The sequence below is a fragment of the Choloepus didactylus genome, assembly GCF_015220235.1.
Source record: "Choloepus didactylus isolate mChoDid1 chromosome 25 unlocalized genomic scaffold, mChoDid1.pri SUPER_25_unloc2, whole genome shotgun sequence".
NCBI lineage: Eukaryota > Metazoa > Chordata > Mammalia > Pilosa > Megalonychidae > Choloepus > Choloepus didactylus.
The window spans coordinates 4,709,356-4,728,951 of NW_023637607.1; the positions used below are offsets into that span (position 1 = coordinate 4,709,356).

The 19,596-nt window shown below is 59.6% G+C and overlaps 3 protein-coding genes across 10 annotated transcripts; 2 read left to right on the top strand and 1 right to left on the bottom strand.

The window, feature by feature from the left end:
* PRR36 (proline rich 36) lies at window positions 1-7,549 on the bottom strand. Of its 5 annotated transcripts, none has more exons than XM_037824353.1 (6): window positions 7,511-7,549; window positions 6,345-6,613; window positions 6,114-6,213; window positions 5,766-5,878; window positions 3,586-5,673; window positions 1-3,407 (listed from the first exon to the last, which is right to left on the bottom strand). In XM_037824353.1, exons 2-6 carry the CDS (start codon window positions 6,604-6,606, stop codon window positions 2,896-2,898), a joined length of 3,075 nt encoding a protein of 1,024 aa, XP_037680281.1. In that variant the 5' UTR covers window positions 6,607-6,613; window positions 7,511-7,549; the 3' UTR covers window positions 1-2,895. The 5 variants fall into 5 exon arrangements, with proteins under 5 accessions (XP_037680281.1, XP_037680277.1, XP_037680280.1 ...); XM_037824349.1 differs by lacking the exon at window positions 7,511-7,549 and adding an exon at window positions 7,113-7,261; XM_037824352.1 differs by lacking the exon at window positions 7,511-7,549 and adding an exon at window positions 7,113-7,261 and having other exon boundaries at window positions 6,345-6,616.
* On the top strand, window positions 1,773-2,370 carry LOC119525550 (atherin-like). Its single transcript, XM_037824323.1, has 2 exons — window positions 1,773-1,986; window positions 2,071-2,370. The coding sequence occupies exons 1-2, from the start codon at window positions 1,792-1,794 to the stop codon at window positions 2,368-2,370; spliced, it is 495 nt and encodes a 164-aa protein (XP_037680251.1). The 5' UTR covers window positions 1,773-1,791.
* Window positions 7,550-12,529: 4,980 nt separating the features above from the next.
* LRRC8E (leucine rich repeat containing 8 VRAC subunit E) lies at window positions 12,530-19,569 on the top strand. 4 transcript variants are annotated; one of them, XM_037824403.1, is made up of 4 exons: window positions 12,585-12,601; window positions 14,914-15,071; window positions 15,807-15,949; window positions 16,345-19,569. In XM_037824403.1, the coding sequence occupies exons 3-4, from the start codon at window positions 15,812-15,814 to the stop codon at window positions 18,592-18,594; spliced, it is 2,388 nt and encodes a 795-aa protein (XP_037680331.1). In that variant the 5' UTR covers window positions 12,585-12,601; window positions 14,914-15,071; window positions 15,807-15,811; the 3' UTR covers window positions 18,595-19,569. The 4 variants fall into 4 exon arrangements, with proteins under 4 accessions (XP_037680332.1, XP_037680331.1, XP_037680333.1 ...); XM_037824405.1 differs by having other exon boundaries at window positions 15,811-15,949; XM_037824404.1 differs by lacking the exon at window positions 14,914-15,071 and having other exon boundaries at window positions 12,530-12,601.
* Window positions 19,570-19,596: the final 27 nt, after the last annotated feature.

The window sequence follows — 19,596 nt, forward strand, 5'->3', positions numbered from 1 at the left end:
AGGGATGCTGAGTGGGCACAGGCTGGGGGTGGGGGCATCAGAAGCAGTTGCTGGTTCCCAGCCCACTGTCCAGCCAAGTAGTGTTGGGATCTGGGGAAGTTGGGGAACAATCAGGGAGCTTTCCACAGTATGAGAGATTTGGGGGCAGAGGTCGTGGTTGGCCAGCAGCCTGGGTCAGGATGTGGGGTGAGGGTGAGGAGAGGAGGGTCTTCTGTAGTATGGGGTCAGCAAAGGTGTGGGGTAGTGGGGGGAGTCAGGTCATGGAGGGCCTCGGAAGTCAGGCTCACGAAGGATGACTCTGGAGATGGTGAGGGCTGGGGAGCAGAGGGAGGGTGGTAGAGGTGGTGATTTCCCACCTGGGTGGCTCTGCTGGAACCCTCCCATGAGGGACACGGAGGAATGCAGACTTGCCGGGGTATGGGAAGACAAAGGATCTTGCTGCATTCCCCCATTCAGCCTACACTTCTCAAGGCCTCCAGGAGCCCCGCCTGTGCTTTGCTCTAAGGGTCGGTCCCCCGTGTAATGGAGACAGACCGTCCGGCGGGCAGCTGAGCCTGTCACTACAGTGGGATAAGGGCCCGAAAGACAAATGTGCAGAGAGATCAGGCAAGACTTCCTGGAGGAAGTCACAGTTGAGTTGCCAAGGGCAAAAGCATAAAGCCTCGACATAGCAGGTACCAGCAAGAGGCACATGATACCTGTGAAGGAGGAACAGGGGAGAGGAGTGAGGCCAGACCTTGAAGGGACTGCTCAAGTCAAGAGTGACAGAGTTTGCATTTTCAACCGAAGGCAAGGGGGAGCCAGTGGAGGGCTTGGGCGAGGCAGGCACCGTCAGATGGACTACAGTGTATGGGGGTTAGTAAGGAAGGTGGTGCAGAGACCAGTCGGGTGGGAGCAGTGAGTGAGGGCCCCCTCGGGCCCACAGAAGCAGAATCCAGAGTGGGATTTCCATGGAGCACCCAGTTGAGATGGAGCCCTGGCTTGATGTGAGGGGTACAGAACCAGAGATGGTAAAGGCTTCCTAGGGACGGGAACTTGATTGGGTCCAGGCAGTTGAAGCCCAAGCCCTATCCTCCATGGGTTCACACAGGGCTCCCTCCCCCAATGCTTGATACCTGCCAAGCAGAAGAGCACCACCCTGGTTATCAATGAGGACAGCAAAGTTCTACAGATTGTCCCGTCAAACTTGTAGCTCCTTCAGGCACATGCACTATTCCCATCAAATGGATTCATGTTGAGGCTCCCACAGGGTAATTCCACCCCAGCTGGCTCCCAGGATGGAATGGCCTTCTGAGGAAGGCTCTGCCCTGCTCCATCATGGGACTGTTGCCTGGCCTCGAGGCTCTGGCTGCCTGGCATATCAGAGGTCAGCCCTTACTTTTGGGCCTCACAGATAGTGGACTATAGAGACTGGGTCTAGGGGCAGAGACAGGGCAGAGGTCCTGCTCTATGCTTTGACTCTCTTTGGGAGTAGTGCCACCTCCTCCCCCCCACCATGCCCCCATCATTCTTGGTGTGAAACAGGAGACCCTTGGGGAGGAAAGGCCCCAGGGTGAGTTTCTTGCAGGGGCACCTGGGAAGAGTGTGGGACTGGACTAGGATTTGAGGGGCTCAGGGCTAAGTGTGTCCAGGCTAGGGGAGGAAGGGCAAGGGATTCTGATGTGGGGAAGACAGATGAGGACATTGGGTGGGGTGCCTGGACTGACACCTGAGATGGGACAGGGCAGGGATGGAGGGCGAGGGGTCAGAACCTCCCATGGTCCCCTGTTGGTGGGGCACAGGCAAAGGTGCATGGAGAGGGAGGACAGGGTGATTGGCAAAGTCTCCCCTGAAGCCTTGGGAGAGACTGCTTCTTCCCTGCAGACCCCTCCCCGGGTAGAATCCCTGGTGGAATCTGGCCCGAGGTACCCCTATCCCCGCAGAGAATCTTCTGGAGAAGCCCCAGGACCAACTGCCAGCCTGGCCTTCTGCACCGCAGCCTCCTTGGTGAGCCCAGGGTGAGGAGGGCTCGGGAGAGCAGAAGGCACTGACGGCCGCAGCTGATCCCTCCGTCTCTCTCCTCCTGCACAGGTGCACAGGGCCTCTGCCTCCCCCGAACAAGGTCCAGGTCCGCAGCCTCTCGCACTCCCAGAGCATCGTCCCAGGGTGTGCAAGGTAAGGAGGCGCATACTGTGGCTAGGCGCTGCAGGAAGAGAGCCACCGGTACCGCCCCGACGCCAGCGGGCCTCTCCGCCTATGATCGCCAGTTCCCCAGCGCCGACCGTGGGAAGAGCTCCAGTCGTTCGTCCACGCTGGCCACACACCGGCTTATTCCCTCGGCTCGCGGACCCACTGGGGCCCCTTCTGCGCCCAGTTTCCAGTTTCCACTAGAAGTCAGCCATGAAGAAGCGCACGTTCATGGACACGGGTGGGTGCGCAGCTGCGAGATGTGCGGACAGGCTTTCAGCCTGAGCTCCAACCTGTTCTCAATGTTCAGCCGCCAGCACTGCGTGGCCGGCCCCTCAAGCTATCCGGCGGCCCGGACTAGTCTGCCTAGGTGAGCCCCTCAGTCCCGGCTCCCCCGCGGCGACGGCGACGGCGCAGGCGCCAGTGTCCGGGCTTTATTTCAAACTCCGGTGGCACGATAGACAATACGCGGGGCTGCGGGGCGGGGCTCGAGGGGATCGGGAGTGTGTCCTAAGCCAAAGGGGCGGGACTTGGGGGGGAAGTATGTGGCTGGGTCCCAAGCCTCGGTGGGGGTGGAGCCTGGGCCAAAGACTGGTTATCTAGAGGCTTTGGTCAATGGCATCCAAGCAGGGCCCTACGGGAGATGGCAGGGTCTAAATCGAAGGAGCGTAACCAGGGGGCCAGTCCTAAGGCGGGGGTGGGCTGGGGTGGGCTGGGTCTGAGTCTGGTTCAGTGGAAGGTCTCCACCTCGACAACGGTCCAGTCGCCCTGCGGGGAAGCCACGTCATCCGGGGAGAAGCTGGTGACCGAGGTGATGCTGGCCCGGGACTCGTCTAGTGGAGACAGCAGCTCTGCCCAGCGGCCAAGTTCGGCGTCGCTGAGCGCAGCCCGGCCGCCGCCCGCAACGCTACCTCCATCCGCAGCCCCGGAACCACCGCCGCTGCCGCCCGCAGCACCCTCGGCGGCCGCCAGCAGCAGAGTGCGGCTCAGCAGGTGCTGCACGACGCTCGCCTGCAGCGCCCCCAGCGGCAGCTCGCCCAGGCGCGCCGGCTTCGCGCCCCGCGGGCTGGCCCCCGCCACAGCCACAGCCGCCGGCTTCCCAGGGCCCGCGCAGGGTCCGGAACCTGGATCCAGCGGGCTTTGAGCGGGAGGCCCCGATTCGGGCCCTTCCGCCTCGTAGATGGTGCAGAGCCCGTCGGCGGAGCCCGACACGGCAGCGGGAGGCCACGGCAGAGGCGCTCCTGCGGGAACAGCCGCGCTGGGCTGAGGGAGATGGAGGGCGCTCTGTCGCGCCCCGCCCCTGTGCCCCGCCCCCTAGGCGCAACGGCCCCGCCCTCAAGAGGAGAGGCTCGCCTCCCACCCGGCCCTCCTCCCGCCCGGGCTCGGTTCTGGCCCCGCCCACCGCGGAGGACCGCTCACCTGGGGCGCCGCGGCCCGCCAGCGGCTGAGCCGGGCCTCGGCTCCAGGCGGCCGGGTGGCAGGCGGCGAGGTCCGCGTCGGCGGGCGGGGAGGCCAGGGCACCGCCCTCGGGCCCGCTGTCGTAGCCGCGCAATTCCTCGGGCGTGCTTGTGGCGCTGCTGCTGTGGCCTGCCAGGTCCGGGCCGCTCAGAGTGCTAGAGGGGCTGCGCGAGGGCGGAGGGGGCGGGCCTGGGGCCAGCGTCAGGGTCAGTCGTGGGCCCGGGAGCGGGGAATCGGGACCTGGGGTAGGCGGGCGGCGTGGAGCCTGCAGAGGGGGTGTGGCAGGGGGAGAGGGCGGAGCCTGCAGAAGGGGTGAGGAAGGGGGAGAGGACGGGGGAGAGGGTGGGGCCTGAAGGAGGGGTGAAGCAGGGGGAGAGGGAGGGGCCTGCAGAAGAGGTGAGGAAGGGGGAGAGGGTGGGACCTGAAGGAGGGGTGAATCAGGGGGAGAGGGACGGGCCTGCAGAAGGGGTGAAGCAGGGGGAGAGGGCGGAGCCTGCAGGAGTGGTGAGGAAGGGGGAGAGGGCGGAGCCTGCAGAAGGGGTGAGAAAGGGGGAGAGGGAGGGTCCTGAAGGACGGGTGAAGCAGGGGGAGAGGATGGGGCCTGTAGAGGGGGCAAGACAGGAGAGGGCAGGGCCTGCAGGAGGGGTGAGACAGGGAGAGAGGACGAGGCCCGAGGAAGGAGAGAGGCATGGGGAGAAATTGGGGCCTGTAGAGGGGGTGAAACAGGAGAGGGACGGCCCTGCAGAGGGGGTGAGGTGGGGGGAGAGGAAGGGGCCTGCAAAGGGGGTGAGGCCATAGAAGAGAGAGGAACCTGCAGAGGGGGTGAAGCAGGGGGAGAGGGCGGGGCCTGCAGAAGGGGTAAGGCAGGGAGAGAGGATGGGGTCTGTAGAGGGAGGAAGATAGGAGAGGGAGGGGCTTGAAGAGACGGTGAGGCCAGAGAACGTGGAGCCTGAAGGGGTGTGGCCAGGGGAGAGGTAGAGGATAAGGGACTGGGTGGCCACGGAGGCAGTGTAGTCAGAGATGAGGAGGCCAGCAGAGGGGATGTGGTCAGAGAAGCAGGGTCCTGCGTGGTCCAGGGCGTGGCCTGGAAGGCGGGCGGAGACAGAGGAGGGGCTTGACGAGGGGGCGTGGTCAGATCTAAAGAGAGGTGGGGTGTGGCTAGGGGATAGGGCCAGTTCAGCAGAGATGTTGCGGGACCGGGAGGGGGCGTGGCTGGTGGAGTTAGAGCCCGTGAAGAAAGTGTGGCCAAGGGAGAGAAAAGAGTCGGAAGAGGGGACACAGCTAAAGGAGTCTGGGTAGGTGGCATACCCTTCGGAGGGGATGGAGAGATTGGAAAGAGAACGCTGGGCGTGGCCAGGGAAGAGGCGAATGCCTCCGGAAAAGCTGTACCCTGACAGGAAGGCGCAGATAGCAAAGGGGGCGTGGCCGGCGGAGAGGGGACGGCCTGCGGAGGGAGTTTAGCAGGGGGAGAAGGCGGGGCTAGTGGAAGGGACGTGGCTAGTTGACCAGTAAGCGGTGGGGGCGTGGCCTGAAGACGGGGTTTGGCGGGCGGCGGGGGCGTGGTTGGTGGTGACGGAGGGGGCGTGGCCGGCAGCCGAGGGGCTGAGCTCTGGGGAGGCGGTGCCATCTGTGCAGTGGGACCCAGTAGAGAGGGTGCAGCCAAAGGAGGAGAAACTGCGGCCTTCCTTGGGGGTGTGGCCTGCGGAGGGCGCAGAGACGACTGCCCTTTGGTCTTGGGCTGGGAGGGATGCGTAGGAGCTCGGACTGCCCCACGGGGCGAGGCCTCCGAGCGGCCTGGGGAGGACAGAGGGGTGGCGCTGGAGACCAGGGAGCGCGAGGCTGGCCTCTGCAGAGCCCCACCGGCGCTGGGCAGCCTCCTGGTGGCGGGGCTTGGCTCTGCTGCGCTGCTCACTGATCTCCTGGGGGCCTCCGTCGCGGGCCGAGTCCGAACACTCGGAGCTGCCCGGGGGATCCCCACCTCGGCGCCCACAACCCGGTTACGGCGGGCGATGGTCGGGGAGGGGACACTTGGGGCAAGTCCGGAAGAGTCTAGAGGCAAAGCAAAGGGTCGCGGGGTCACTGATACCTCCGGGCCAGACCCCTCGCTGCCCAGGAACCCCACTCCTCTCCCAGTCACGTACCTCTCCGTGCCGCTGCGCTCAGGCCGCTTTTTCTGGGCACCTCTGCGGCTTTTCCTCTGGCCACAGGCTCCTCAGCCGGGGGCCGCAGCCCCTTCTGACTAGGAGGCCCCGACCTGGGAACAGGAGGGACCTCGCTCAGGGTAGGGCCCCAGTGCCTTGTTTGACCTCCCAATTCTCCATTTTCCCATCTGTGAAATGGGACATATGCCCTTTCTGCGGACCAATACCTTTCACCCAACTTGTGCCCAGTGATTTCCAAACGCCCTTCCACCCCAACTAATGTGTAAAATTTAAAGATTCGAGTTGACGACCGAAACCCTTGCCTAGGGGACTGCGGTACGGGGTTACCTGGCTGTCCCACTGGCACGCGCGGGGCTAGAGATACAGCCCAGGCCGGGGGCCTTGGCAGGAGCCCGCTCCCCTCTCCCAGCCGCTGGGGGTCTGGAAGCTGCGGGAAGAAGGCCCAGAGTTGTCCCGGAAGGGCAGGGCAGGGCAGGGGATGGAGGCTGGTGCCTTAAAAGGAAGGGAGAGGCGGGGAGGTGGGGTCGGGATTCGGGTCGGGAAAAGAGGTAGAGGTACCTGGGCTCCGGGGACCTGTCCCGACACTCCTTGTTGGTACCACCCGGGGAGCAGTCACAGGGAGAGCGGCTCCCCCGGTGCCCCCGGCTCGCTCCGCCAGGGACCTTCGCCCCGCCGCCGCGCCCAGTACTCGAAGGGTGGCGATGGTTACTGGGGGAGGGGGCCGAGGAGACCCTGGAGGCCTGGGAGTCGGAAGGCCGGGAGGGCGAGAAGCCGGTGTCCGCGCGGCGGCCCCTGCCTTGGCCTTGTCCCTCTTGTCCATGCTGCACCTGCTGAAGCAATAGACCCATCAGCATCCCAGGTCCTGAACCGCTTCGCTGCCTGCGGGGACCCCGCATCGGGGAACGATGCTGCTTGTCTGACCACCCACGGGCACCCAAACCTCAGCGTCGGCCTAGATCTGCCTCCCTACCACCCTCTCACCCACCCCCAGCCCCGCTGCTTCGGCCCTGTCCCGCCTCCCATACCGCCTTCCCCAAATGCTGGGAAATCTGGTCGGTCCCAGCCCACCCCCCACCCCCGCCTCTGCTCCCTTTCGGTATCCGAGATGACCGGCCTCGGGAACAGGGGGCCACCACGGGTTCCGGATGAGGGGAGGGGCACCGGAGCCAGCACCGGCGCCCTCCCCTGGGCTCCCGGAGGGACTCTGGCACCTGCCAGGAGGAGGCGCAGCCCCGGCTGCCCGCGAACCGGCTCCGGGAGACAAAGAGCACGCGGGCCTGGCCCCCTCCCCCAGTGGGGCCCTCCACCTGCCGGTGCCGCGCTTGCCTCCCTCCTCTCGCACGCAGGGTCGCCTGGGGTGGGGCCCGGCCAGAGCGCCGCGGCAACCGCGAGGGCCCAGGGGTCGAGGGCAGGGGGCTGCGGGCGGCGGTGCCGGGGGAGCAGGGCCCGGCTCCGCCTCTCGGCCGCGGGCTAGGGAGTCGGGGGAAGCGCGCGCGCTCGATGGAGACCCGGGCGAGCGGCAGGCGGGAGCGCGCCGCGGGGGTGGAAGGGGGAGAGGCGCGCGGCGGAGGGGAGGGGCGGGAGTTCTGGGGTCTGGGGGAGACCCGTTTGCGCCGCGACCGCCGGAGGAGCTCAGAGACCCGATGGGAGGGGCATCGGGAAAATCCTTTGGGGTCTCTCAGCGACTCACCCCCACCCCAGGACACACACACACATACACACACCTGCCCCGGCTCCCACCCTAACCACCTGGCGACCAAGGCCCTCCCGGACGCGGATAGGCCGGGCCCTGGCAACCAGGAGGTGGGTCCATCGCGCCTCTGGCCCAACCGACCAATCCGGCCGCTCGGCGTCCCCGGTCCCTGTCCTCCCCTTCAGGACCACGATAGTCAGGTCCTTAGGACCCTGGGGGGCTTCCGTCGCTCTCAAACCGCTCTCAAAACTACTCCAAATCCCCAACGTGATGCTGGTGAGGAGCTGCTGGGAGACAAGCAGCTCTGGGAATTTAAAGGATGCGTGGTAGACCCCAGATTTTGGGAAGAGAAGAAAGAAAGTGGTAGGGGGAGAGACAGAGAAGAGAAAGACAGAGTATGGTGAGAGACGACTCCAGTCTCCTGCAGGGCAGGGCCCCTCCACCCTCCACACCCTTCCAGCCCACAGGAAGGGGTTGAGGTCCTCAGCAGAGCCAGGCTTGGGAGCAACAGGATGTTGGGGGAATTGGAAGGGGTCAAAACAGGTGCATGAAGGAAAGGGCAGAGAACATCCTGTCCCAAGGGTCCCAGCCCTGCTACAGGGAGTGGGATGTGTAATTTTGGTGACCTTGCCAACCAGTGCAGGGGCCTGTGGATAGGGGATGTTGGCATGGAGGGGGTGGGAGCATGAAGGGGAGAAGTCCATCTTCAGCTGCCTGCGCAATGCCCTCCTGAAGCCAACCCCACACACACTGTGTGCTCCCCATCTCAGGGCCTCATCCTTCCAGACTCACAGACGCCCCCTGCCCCATCCCAGAGAACCAGCTCTCTCTGCCCTCAGCCCTGTCCCCACAACACATACAAACACACACACACACAAGCAGTCCATCCCTTCCTAGAACTTGGGGTGCTTTCATGCACAGAGAAGCAAGGGTGGGAATTGGCACCTGCATGGACCTGGGAATTGGCAGGCTTAACCCAGGTGTGGCTGGAAACAGGGGTTGGGGGCTTTCTCGCTTTAGGAGTTGTGCCCACAGTTGAGGTTCTGTGAATGGAAGAAAGAGAAAGGTGGCGGCATCAGAACTGCTTTGGCTGGTAGAAGGGGACCCTCAGAACCCACCCCTTCAATGTCCCCCTCCCTCCAGCCTTGGAGAGGGGCCCTTTCTGAGTTGCCAGGGCACTACCCTCTGGATTGGATCCCTCTAGGCCTCACTACTAACCCATGTCTACTGAGTGTCACCTGCATGAGCCCCTTCTCCCATGAAAGCAACCTGATTCCCCTGCCTGCCTGCCCACCCACCAGCTGTGCCCTCCTGAGTCACATCCATCCACCCAGACGTCTGCCCTCGTGCCTTCTTATTGTGGGGCTACACCAGACCCAAACTGCGTTGTGTGGGGTCTGGACTCTGCCCTCTTATAATGATACTCTCCAATCATCCATCAACAGGAGAATGGATAACACAAACCAAAGTAGGCCCCACAGTGGAGTACTACATCGCAATATAAAGGAACAAGCATGTGTGTAGGGGTAGGGGTGGGGAACATGGGAACTCCATAGGTTTCTGCATAATTTTCCCATAAACCTACAACTGGTCTAAAAACACAACAAGCTGTGGGGACACTCAAAACATGGACAAAACTCAAAAATATTAGGCTGAACAAAAGAAGCCAGCCACAAAAAAAAGGTATACACTGTATGATCCCATCTATATAATATTCTAGAAAAGGCAAACTCATCTTTGGTGGCAGAAAGCAGTTTGGTGGTTGCCTGGGGGCTGGGCGGTGGGGAGAGGAAGGGAGGAAAAACTGACCCATCCAGTGCAGCCACCTTCAGATTCCTGACCCTTGGAATCTGTGGGGGATAAGAAACGATTGTTGTTTTAAGCTATTTCTTTTGGGGGTAGCTTGTTATGCAGCAGTGGTACTGCTCAAACACAGGGTTCCCTGCCTGATGCACATAACAGACTATCTATGACAGTGGGGTTTCAAAGGGAGAGTTTACTGCTACACGAAGCAAGGAAAAGAGATAGGATCAATGGGCCTAAAATCTGTCTCCCTGAGCCTAAGTTTAGGGTTTTTATGGATTTAAGCAAGGAGAGATGAGTTGTTACCATTATAATAACAAGTATAAATGACTACAATATACAAATGTAAAGGGGCAGAGCTAAGCTAAAACTAAGCTAGAATAACCATTACCATAACACTGTAGTTAGTGGTTAGTTCCGGGCTGACTCAAGTTCCTTCACTAACATTAGGAAGTTGTCTTTGTGATCATAAGACTCTAAAGTTGTAAAACAGGATAAGGGGGTATAAGCAGGGCCAGTGAAGAGGTTGTTAAAATTTGCATTTCGGTGGGTTTCAGCAATTTCAGGTATTTCCTTTTGACTATTCTACGATATACTAGAAAGTAAGAAAAAGCCGTCTATATAATGACTCAGTCATCCTAAATATTTGTTAAATCTTATCATTTACAGCAATAGATAACTATCTCAGATTCACAAAACCTTAAAAGCTGGGTATTATCAATGTTGGAAAACTTTGCCAGTGGGAATGTAAACCAAGGCAGCCTTTCTGGGGAACAGCTGGAAAGCATTTGAGTCTGTAGTGTCCTATGACCTAGCCATTCCACTCCTGTGTCTACTACACCTGGGGCAGGTGTTACAGAGCCCCCTCTGAATCCCCACAGCAAGGTCAGAAATGCCAGGGAGTTAACATGCCTTCTGCCCACCATCCTCACCCCAGAGGAGCCCTTAGCCAATGACAGACAGGAGCTAGTGGATTAATACTTCAACTCCATCACCCCTTGAGTGGGACAACTTGGAGGTAGGCTGTATACCAGCTCCCAGCGGCCCCCAGCTGAACTGAGCCTAAGTTGCCCAAGGTGGTAACCTGCTCATTCATCTTCCTGTAAGCAGTCATTAATGGCTTCCTTCTCTGCTCTGTCTCACTTCCTTATTGCTTCCTGGGATCACCTGCCAGACAAACTATTTGCATCCAATTCCTTGTCTCGGGGTCTGCTACTGGAGGAGCCGATGCTAAGGAAGACAACACCTCCATCACTCACTCATCGATCATTTACTAAGTGGCTGCTGGCTGCCCTGCCCTGTTCCAAGTGCTGAGGATACAGCAGAGAGCAGAAGAGACATGTGTCTTGCCCACATGGTTGGAAACAAACACCCAGGGCTGGATCTGAAGGAGAGAAGCCTCTCAAGAGAGAGGAAGAGGCAAAAGGGGAGACAACCCGGTCTCAAATGTCCCCACCTCTTGTCCCTTGCTACCATCTTACTCTGCCTTGTTATATTCACGGCACTTGTCATGAACCACTATTATCTTGTTCCTTCAGTTGTATTTGTGTTCCGTGTTTGCCTCTCCCCATCCCACTAGGACACAAGCTCGGTGAGAGCAGGGAGGGTGTGTGGCTTAGCTATCCGTGGTCCACCGTGGAAGCTTCTGGAAGCTTTGGGCTGGTCACAATAGGTGCTGATTAAAAATGTTGAATAGTCAATGAAGGACTAACCCCAGTCTCTCCAGGGTTTCTCCTTGGGCTGCTGGGTTGGGGATCAAGCCCAAAGGGCCTCATCCATGGTTGGGTTTCACCCATCATCCTCCTGAAGCAACAGAGGGACCTAAGCTTAGGGGATCCCAATCCTCAAGGTTTGGGTTTCAAGCATCTCAGAGCTGGTGAAAAGCTTTGGCTTCTTTTCCCTTGTATCGGTTTGTATATTTTATGTCCCCCAGAAAAAGCCATGTTCTTTGATGCAATCTTGTGGGACCTTTGGATTAGGTTGTTTCCATGGAGATCTGACCCACCCAACTGTAGGTGATAACTCTGATTAGACTATTTCCATGGAGGTGTGGCTCCACCCATTCAGCATGGGCCTTGATTAGTTTATTAGAGCCATATATAAGAGCTCAGAAAGGAGCTCGCTGCTGCAGCCAAAAGAGACATTCTGAAGAATACACAGGAGCTGAGAGAGGAGCTGGAACACAACCTGGGATCAGCAGATGCCAGCCACATGCCTTCCCAGCTAACAGGTTTCCGGATGCCATTGGCCTTCTTTCAGTGAAAGTGTTACTTGTGTTGATGCCTTCATTTGCACATTTTCATGGCCTTCAGACTGTAACTTTGTAACCAAATAAACCCCCTTTATAAAAGCCAATCCATTTCTGGTGTATTGCAAAACAGCAGCATTAGCAAACCAGAACATCCCTCATGGGAGAAAGGTCTTGCTACCCCCATCCTAGTCCCTGTTCCCCTTTTATTGAGAAGAAAGGTTTTTTTCCTACTGACAACAGATCAAGGGTCAACTGCAGATGCCTCCTGGGCTGAAGTGCACATCTACCAGCCAGGCCAGGTCTCCCCGGGTGGGAGGAGAGGGTGGGGGTGGGAAGGCAGAGCCTCCCTAGGGAGAAGCTGGGCCCAGACTCTTCTTGTCCCTGCACTCCCCAGGCCCTGGGAGCAGCTCAGCACACCCTGCTTTGGGGATAGGCCATAGCACTGGGTGTAGACAGATGGGTGAGCACCCTAACTCCTACCTGCTTCCCCTGGCTTGGCCCAGCTCCCCTAAGGCCAAGTGAGGAGGAAGAAGACCTCAGCCTGCCCTGGCCCCGGGAAGCAGCAGCCTCCCAAGTATTCACTGGTTCCCTGGTTGGGCCCTGCCCTGGGGCTTCGAGGACTGGCGGCCCAGCTCTGGCAGAGAGGAAAAGGCCCTTCCACGATTTCCTGCCAGCGTCTCTGCAGCGTGGCCTCAAGAACAGCAGCCACGGGACAACTTTGGAGCCCAGTGCCTCCAGCTCTCTCGGTGTCCCCCACTCTAGGGGCCAAGCCCAGAGCTCCTCCGGCTGAGCCCCTCACCCAACTCAGGCAGAGCAGGAAGAGGAGGGTAGGGAGCGCCCTCCTCCTCAACCACACAGCCCCAGCGGTGGGAGCCAACCTGAGAGAGCCAGTGGGAGGCGGCCAGCGGAGGGCGGGGCGGGGCGGGGTGGGGCGGGCCAGCTCCCAGGCTCCTGTTCTTGCCTTCCCACCCTGACTCACCCTTGCAGGCCCGGGAACTCTGCAGGAGTCCTGGCCACTCTGCTCCGCTCCCAGGGACCCAGAAGTTGGGCAGAGCCCGTCCCAGAGAGGTGAGCAGTTACTCCCTGTCCCTGGGGACAGGGTGGCGGGACAGGAGTCGGGCTGGGAGCCAGGATCCTGCAGAGGGTAGGAACTGCCCCAGGTACTGCTGGCACCATGGCCAGGGCAGGCCGGAGGGGCACATAAGAGGGGAAGGGGCAAAGGCTCAGCCCCAAAGGCGCCTTTTCAGTGACGCTCAACGGGCTGGAGTCAACCTCAGGGGTTCTCAGCCATGTGCCCCCTTCCTTGGCTGCTGGGAAAACAGATACAACTCATACTGTGAGCCCCTCGAAGCCCCAGAACCTGGCCACTTGAGGTCGGCACCAGCCTGCTGTCTGGCGCTCTTGAACCTCAAAACTCCCCAGGCCTCCAAGTTTGGGCAGGGGCAGTTTGGGAAAGTACCAGGCTGGAAGTTGAGAGGCCTGGGGTCTGACTGTGGGGTGATCCTTCCCCACCCCAGACCTCAGTTCCCCCTTGTGTAAGAGGACCTCAGACCCCATGCTCTCCCAGCACCCTGTCAGTGCTGATAGCAGTCTGCTGTTTCTCCCTTGCCCCTTGGGCTGGACCATTGCAGGTGGAGGAGCTGGGGCTAGGCCAGAAGCAACTACTCCCGCCACCACCAGCAAGAACTTGCTCCCACTCCCCATATCTTTGGAGGCAATCTGGGGGCTTAAGGGTCTGAGAAGGGAAAGCATGGGTGGGTGGAGCAAAGGCTGGGTGCGAGGTGGACACCCGCTCCTAGGCTGGCAAGACAACCCCAGCCTGGCCATCTTCTCCATCTCTTCTCTGCCTGATGGACTGATGCTCAGAGGTTCCATTTCCAACCACAGAACAGAGTGGAGAAAGATCAGACAGGGGTGGGATGGATTGGGCCTCCAGTGCCACTTGCTAGCTGTAAAACCTTTTCTGCCCTGAGTATGTAAATGAGGCTCCTGGCACTCCACACCACAAGATTGAGAGAAACTGAGACATTTGAGGCATCTGGTGGTTAGAAGTTGCAAGGTGGTCTTAGCTGTTCTTTTACTCCAGGACCCCGTTCAGTGAGCCCTTCTTCCCGGCCCCCACCCCTGTCCCACTCAGACAAGGTGGGCAGCATGTGTCTGAAGAGACTTAATGACAGGTTTGGGAGTATTGAGCTTGAGTCACGGAGACACATAATGATAACCCCCATGTCTGCCTCTGGTTCTGTGTCTGTCTGCACCACTTTCTGTGTGAGTGCCTGTGCCGTCTGCTTGGGACCCTGGGTGTTTCCGCTTTCTGGCCCGTCACTGGGGGTGGCAGAGCGCATGACACTGTAAGATGGGTCTTGAGGGGTGGCAGGGACTGGGGCGGGAGGTGGGGACCCTGACTGTGTGTGGCATTTCTGCCACAGCCCCCGGGTTCTGTTCTTAGGTCACTGAGCAGAGTGTCACCCACAGGGCCCTGATGGGAGCCGCTGGCAGAAGCAGGGACGAAAGCAGGTGGCCAGAACTGAAAGTGGGTATTACAGCCACCGGATCTGGCTCTCCCATCAGCTCGGTGCACATGTGTGCCCCTTCTGGTGGTGCCTCAGGGGGTGGTTTAGCTGCCCTCGGTGTGTTTCTGTCAGGTCCCCTGGAGACTGAGGCTGACAGAGAAGCACGTGTGCATTTTTCCCAGGCTTTGGCGGAGGCCCAGGAGTATAACGGGAGCACGGCTCGTGCAAGGAGCTGCAGGGTGCTCCAGGCCACCCCCTTGCGTAGGTCTGGTTCCCCGTGACTCAAGGCCTGTGTCAGGGGGCCTGTGAGGCTGGCACAATGAAGAGCCCATGTATGGGCAGGCAGGAACTTGCCCCCTTGCGTGCCTATACCCTAAACTGAGGTGGAAGCCTCAGAAGGAAGGATTAAGGGGTGTGGTGGCCTGCCCAGCCCTCGGCCTGGTGGGCGGGGTCTGCATCCTGCTTCACCTCTGACCTCACCCCCGGGACTGCATCGTCACCCAGCAGACATTCCCAGGCCTTCAGGGAACATGGGGGCAGAAAAGAGAAGAGTGGAAGTGTCAGAGTGATGGGCTGAGGTGGGGATGGGGGAGGGGAGGGTTCCCCCAGACCCTTCCCCAGGAGATGGGTGGGAGGCTTGAAAGAAGCAGCTGGCAGCCCAGATGCCCTCCTTCCTTGCCCAGCCTGTGCCTGGTGATGATGCACTGTCAGGTTGAAGACAGAGGCCTTGGGAAACCTGTGTAAGAGGACAGGGGAAGCTGATTGGCAAGGATGGACGGATGGACGCCAGGGGGCGGGTACTGGCTTAGGAACCCCTGTGGAGGTGGTGGGGGCCCCCTTGCTGCCTCCCTTTTCTTTCCCTTCCAGCCTTGGGGAGAGGAGGAAAGATGGTCCCTGGCTGCCATGGAGGGTGACAGCCCAGCTTGTGGCTGATGCCTCTGGAGTGACTTGTGCCTTGCTGTGTCTGGAATAACGATACTTTGATCTGAGAGGAAATCTAAGTGCAGACAGAGTGGGCCGACCAGGTCAGAGGTTCACCCCGAGAGCTGAAATGTGCTGGTCCTCTGCCCCCTGCCACCTCAGAGCCCTGGTCTCTGTTTTCTACCCCAGATTCTGAGCTCAAACCCAGGTGTCCTGCCCCCTCACTCTCCCCAGGGCTGACTAGCCCTCAGCTTGGCCACTCCCTGTCCCTGGGGCCCTGGTAACCAGAGTCAGCTCCAGCCGGCTTTTCCAGTTAGAGGTGGTGCTCAGAGTGTCCCTGAAGAGGGTAGGAGGGGGTTCTGGGGCTGGTCTCAAGCCCCTGCCCGGAAGTCCTGAGCCTCGGAGGCTCTCAGATCCTGTGGTAGGGAGAGCCAGGGCTAACAGCCAGGACAAAGAGTCAAAGGGCACCAGGAAGAGTGCTCTGGGCCTCGGCGCCACAGGTGGGAGGGGGGTGCCTGAGTTCCAGGATGCTGGGGGACAGTGGCCCCGTGGACTTGCCCCTCCTGGGTGCTGTGCAGAGTCAGCTGGGTGCGGGGGAGCAGGAGAAGCGGTGAGAACGGTAGCTGCTTGGCTCTGGGAGGGAGGTGGGGTCTGCAGGTCAAAAAGGCCAGGCTAAGAGGTGAAGGGGTCAGCTTGTGGGCTCAAGGGCTCTGCAGGATTTGGGCAGGATGGAGAGCAGATTAGGGGCAGAGGCCTATGTCCTCTGGCTCTTCAGGGGACCCCACTGCCAGGCGCCCCTTCCTGACAGCATTGGCAACCCCCTGCCTCCTCTCCTGTAGGCAGGATGATCCCGGTGGCCGAGTTCAAGCACTTCACCGAGCAGCAGCCTGCATTCAAGGTACTCAAGCCTTGGTGGGACGTGCTGGCTGAGTACCTCACCATGGCAATGCTCATGATCGGGGTCTTTGGCTGCACCCTCCAGGTAAGGGGCATGCAGGGGAGGGGTAGGACCAGTGGGGTGGAAGAGGCCAGAAGCTGCCCTGTTACCAAAGGAAGGGGAGGAAGTGGGCATAGCTTAGTCCCGCAGACCAAACTTGACACCTTCCCATCCCTGCTACCATAGGCAGTGGCAGCATAGTCCTTCCATACTTTTTTAACACTCAGGTACATCCCAAGAATCTAGGAGGTGCTGCCACAATCAACTCCTTTTTTTCATACAAACACTGACGCTCAGAGGTCTGGCAAATTCTTCCAGGGACCCGGTCAGCTGGGGCAGTTGGGATGAGGGCCTCCTGCCTACAGCCAGCTTCTCTTGCTCCCCACTGCCCTGGCCTTGCCACTCCCCTCACTGGTGCCACCCTCTTTCCCCGTCCCCAGGTGACGCAGGACAAGATTATCTGTCTGCCCAGTCATGAACCCTGGGAGAACTCAACAGAGGCCCCGTGCCAGCAACTGCTGCCGCGGGGGGTCTCTGAGCAGATGGGGGGCCTCCGGGAGGTGAATGGACTCAAGAACAACCTGGACCTGCAGCAGTACAGCTTTATCAACCAGCTGTGCTACGAGACGGCCCTCCACTGGTACGCCAAGTACTTCCCCTACCTGGTCGTCATCCACACCCTCATCTTCATGGTCTGCACCAGCTTCTGGTTCAAGTTCCCAGGCACCAGCTCCAAGATTGAGCACTTCATCTCCATCCTAGGCAAGTGCTTTGATTCGCCATGGACAACGCGGGCCCTGTCTGAGGTCTCCGGGGAAAACCACAAGGGCCCCGCTGCTGGACGAGCAATTATGACCGTGGCCATGGCAATGGGGGCCGGGCCGGGGAAGGCAGGTGAGGGTGAGAAGGAGAAGGTCCTGGTAGAGCCTGAGAAGGTGGTGACTGAGCCACCAGCTGTCACCCTACTGGACAAGAAAGAGGGTGAGCAAGCCAAAGCCCTGTTTGAGAAGGTCAAGAAATTCCGGGTGCATGTGGAAGAGGGTGACATCCTGTATTCCATGTATATCCGGCAGACAGTGCTCAAAGTATGCAAGTTCCTTGCCATCCTGGTCTACAACCTCATCTACGTGGAGAAGATCAGCTTCTTGGTGGCCTGCAGGGTAGAGACCTCAGAGGTCACGGGCTATGCCAGCTTCTGCTGCAACCACACAAAGGCCCACCTCTTCTCCAAGCTGGCCTTCTGTTATATCTCCTTTGTGTGTGTCTATGGGATCACCTGCCTCTATACGCTCTACTGGCTCTTCCACCGGCCCCTCAAGGAGTACTCCTTCCGTTCCGTGAGAGAGGAGACAGGCATGGGTGACATCCCTGACGTCAAGAACGACTTTGCCTTCATGCTACACCTCATTGACCAGTACGACTCGCTCTACTCCAAGCGCTTCGCCGTCTTCCTCTCCGAGGTCAGCGAGAGCCGCCTGAAGCAACTCAACCTGAACCACGAGTGGACGCCCGAGAAGCTGCGGCAGAAGCTGCAGCGCAACATCTGGGGCCGGCTGGAGCTGGCCCTCTGCATGCTCCCAGGGCTGCCCGACACTGTTTTTGAGCTCAGCGAGCTGGAGGCACTCCGGCTGGAGGCCATCTGCGACATCACCTTCCCCCCAGGCCTCTCGCAACTAGTGCACCTGCAGGAGCTCAGCCTGCTGCACTCACCTGCCAGGCTGCCCTTCTCCTCGCAGGTCTTCCTGCGGGACCGGCTGAAGGTGATCCGCATCAAGTGTGAGGAGCTGCGGGAGGTGCCCCTCTGGGTGTTTGGGTTGCGCAGCCTGGAGGAGCTGCACCTCGAGGGGCTCTTCCCCCCAGAGCTGGCTCGAGCAGCGACCCTTGAGAGCCTCCGGGAGCTGAAGCAGCTCAAGGTGCTGTCCCTGCGGAGCAATGCTGGGAAGGTGCCTGCCAGCGTGACTGACGTGGCCGGGCACCTGCAGCGGCTCAGCCTGCACAACGATGGGGCCCGCCTGCTTGCTCTCAACAGTCTCAAGAAGCTGGTGGCATTGCGGGAACTGGAGCTGGTGGCCTGCGGGCTGGAACGCATCCCCCACGCCATCTTCAGCCTCGGCGGGCTGCAGGAAGTCGACCTCAGGGACAACCACCTGCAGTCCATCGAGGAAATCCTCAGCTTCCAGCACTGTCGCAAGCTGGTCACACTCAGGCTATGGCACAACCAGATCACCTATGTCCCTGAGCACATACGCAAGCTCAGGGGCCTCGAGCAGCTCTACCTCAGCCACAACAAGCTCGAGGCCCTGCCCACCCAGCTTGGCCTGTGCTCCAGCCTCCGCCTGCTGGACGTCTCCCACAATGGGCTGCACTCCCTGCCTCCTGAGGTGGGCCTCCTCCAGAACCTGCAGCACCTGGCTCTCTCCTACAATGCCCTCGAGGCCCTGCCGGAAGAGCTCTTCTTCTGCCACAAGCTGCGGTCATTGCTCCTGGGCTACAACCACCTGAACCAGCTTTCACCCTACGTGGGGGCCCTTGGGGCCCTCAGCCGCCTGGAGCTCAAAGGCAACAGGTTGGAGGCACTGCCAGAAGAACTCGGCAACTGTGGGGGGCTCAAGAAATCAGGGCTCCTGGTGGAGGACACCCTTTACGAGGGCCTGCCTGCAGAGGTGCGAGAGAGGATGGAGGAGGAATGAAGCCAGGGTGGGGCACACTGAGGGGGTGGGAGGCCTTTGGAGGCTTCCACCCCAAAATCTAACCACTGACTTCAAGGAGGGTGGCCATGTGGGTCCAAGCCAGGAGAGGAGGGACAACATGTCAGCTTTTTAAGGCCCAGGCAAGATGCTGGGACTGGTTTGTCTGGGGAGAGACAGAAATGTTGTGGATTAACTCAGTCATGGGATTCCCAGGCCAAAACCACACCTGTGTCTTTGGCTAGCCGGCCTGCCCCCAGCCCTGGGCCAGAAATGCTACTTACCCTCCCCCTGCATATCGCAGCTCAGTTAGTGCCATATTTGGAGGTGGGGGCACAACCCAGTGGGATTTCCAATCCTCTCTACCCCAAAAAACAGCTTACATCAGGGGTTCTCTCCCAAGGAGGGAACACAGAGACAAGGGACGATCCCCTCTCCCCCACTTTGAAGCTAATCTCTTATTTATCAGTTGTTTGCTGTGGACATGTGATCTCAGAACAAAGATTCTCATATTTGGCTATGCATCAGAATCAACTGGAGGGTGAGTGGGAAACAACATCCCAGGTTCCATCCCTGAAAGACTCTGACTCAGGAGGTCTGGGTGGGGCCAAGAAACTGCTTGTTTAACAAGCACCCCAGGTAATTCTGAGGCAGGTGGTCCTGTGTTGGGAAACACTGAACCTGCAGAATAGATATCTGAAAATATCCAGAGCAGGGATTCTGAAACCTTTTTTAGGGTCCTAGAACCTTTGAGAGTATGAAAGCTAGGCACCTCCTTCCTCAGGGAATTTGCATGTACACATACACATTCTGTAAACAACTTCAGGCAGATTCTCCTGAATGTTATTCCCGGACTTCCCAAGGTCAGCAGATCCAGGTTAAGTAGCTATGCAGGCTACAGTTTCTAAGGACAGTCAGGGACTCTGTCTTTTGAATGTCCTTGGAAAAAGGAGTATATACCAGTGAGTGCTTAATAAAGAATGCTAATTACGAGAAGTATAATGC

Excerpts from the sequence above, each read along its gene's own strand:
- LOC119525550 (XM_037824323.1), top strand. The coding sequence starts at position 1,792 with ATGGAGAGGGAGGACAGGGTGATTGGCAAAGTCTCCCCTGAAGCCTTG. Across the intron at positions 1,987-2,070 it reads TCTGCACCGCAGCCTCCTTG|GTGCACAGGGCCTCTGCCTC; the intron begins GTGAGCCCAGGG and ends CCTCCTGCACAG.
- PRR36 (XM_037824353.1), bottom strand. The coding sequence starts at position 6,606 with ATGGACAAGAGGGACAAGGCCAAGGCAGGGGCCGCCGCGCGGACACCG. Across the intron at positions 5,879-6,113 it reads CGTGCCAGTGGGACAGCCAG|GTCGGGGCCTCCTAGTCAGA; the intron begins GTAACCCCGTAC and ends TCCTGTTCCCAG. Across the intron at positions 3,408-3,585 it reads GGCGGGCCGCGGCGCCCCAG|GAGCGCCTCTGCCGTGGCCT; the intron begins GTGAGCGGTCCT and ends CTGTTCCCGCAG.
- LRRC8E (XM_037824404.1), top strand. The coding sequence starts at position 15,812 with ATGATCCCGGTGGCCGAGTTCAAGCACTTCACCGAGCAGCAGCCTGCA. Across the intron at positions 15,950-16,344 it reads TCTTTGGCTGCACCCTCCAG|GTGACGCAGGACAAGATTAT; the intron begins GTAAGGGGCATG and ends CCCCGTCCCCAG.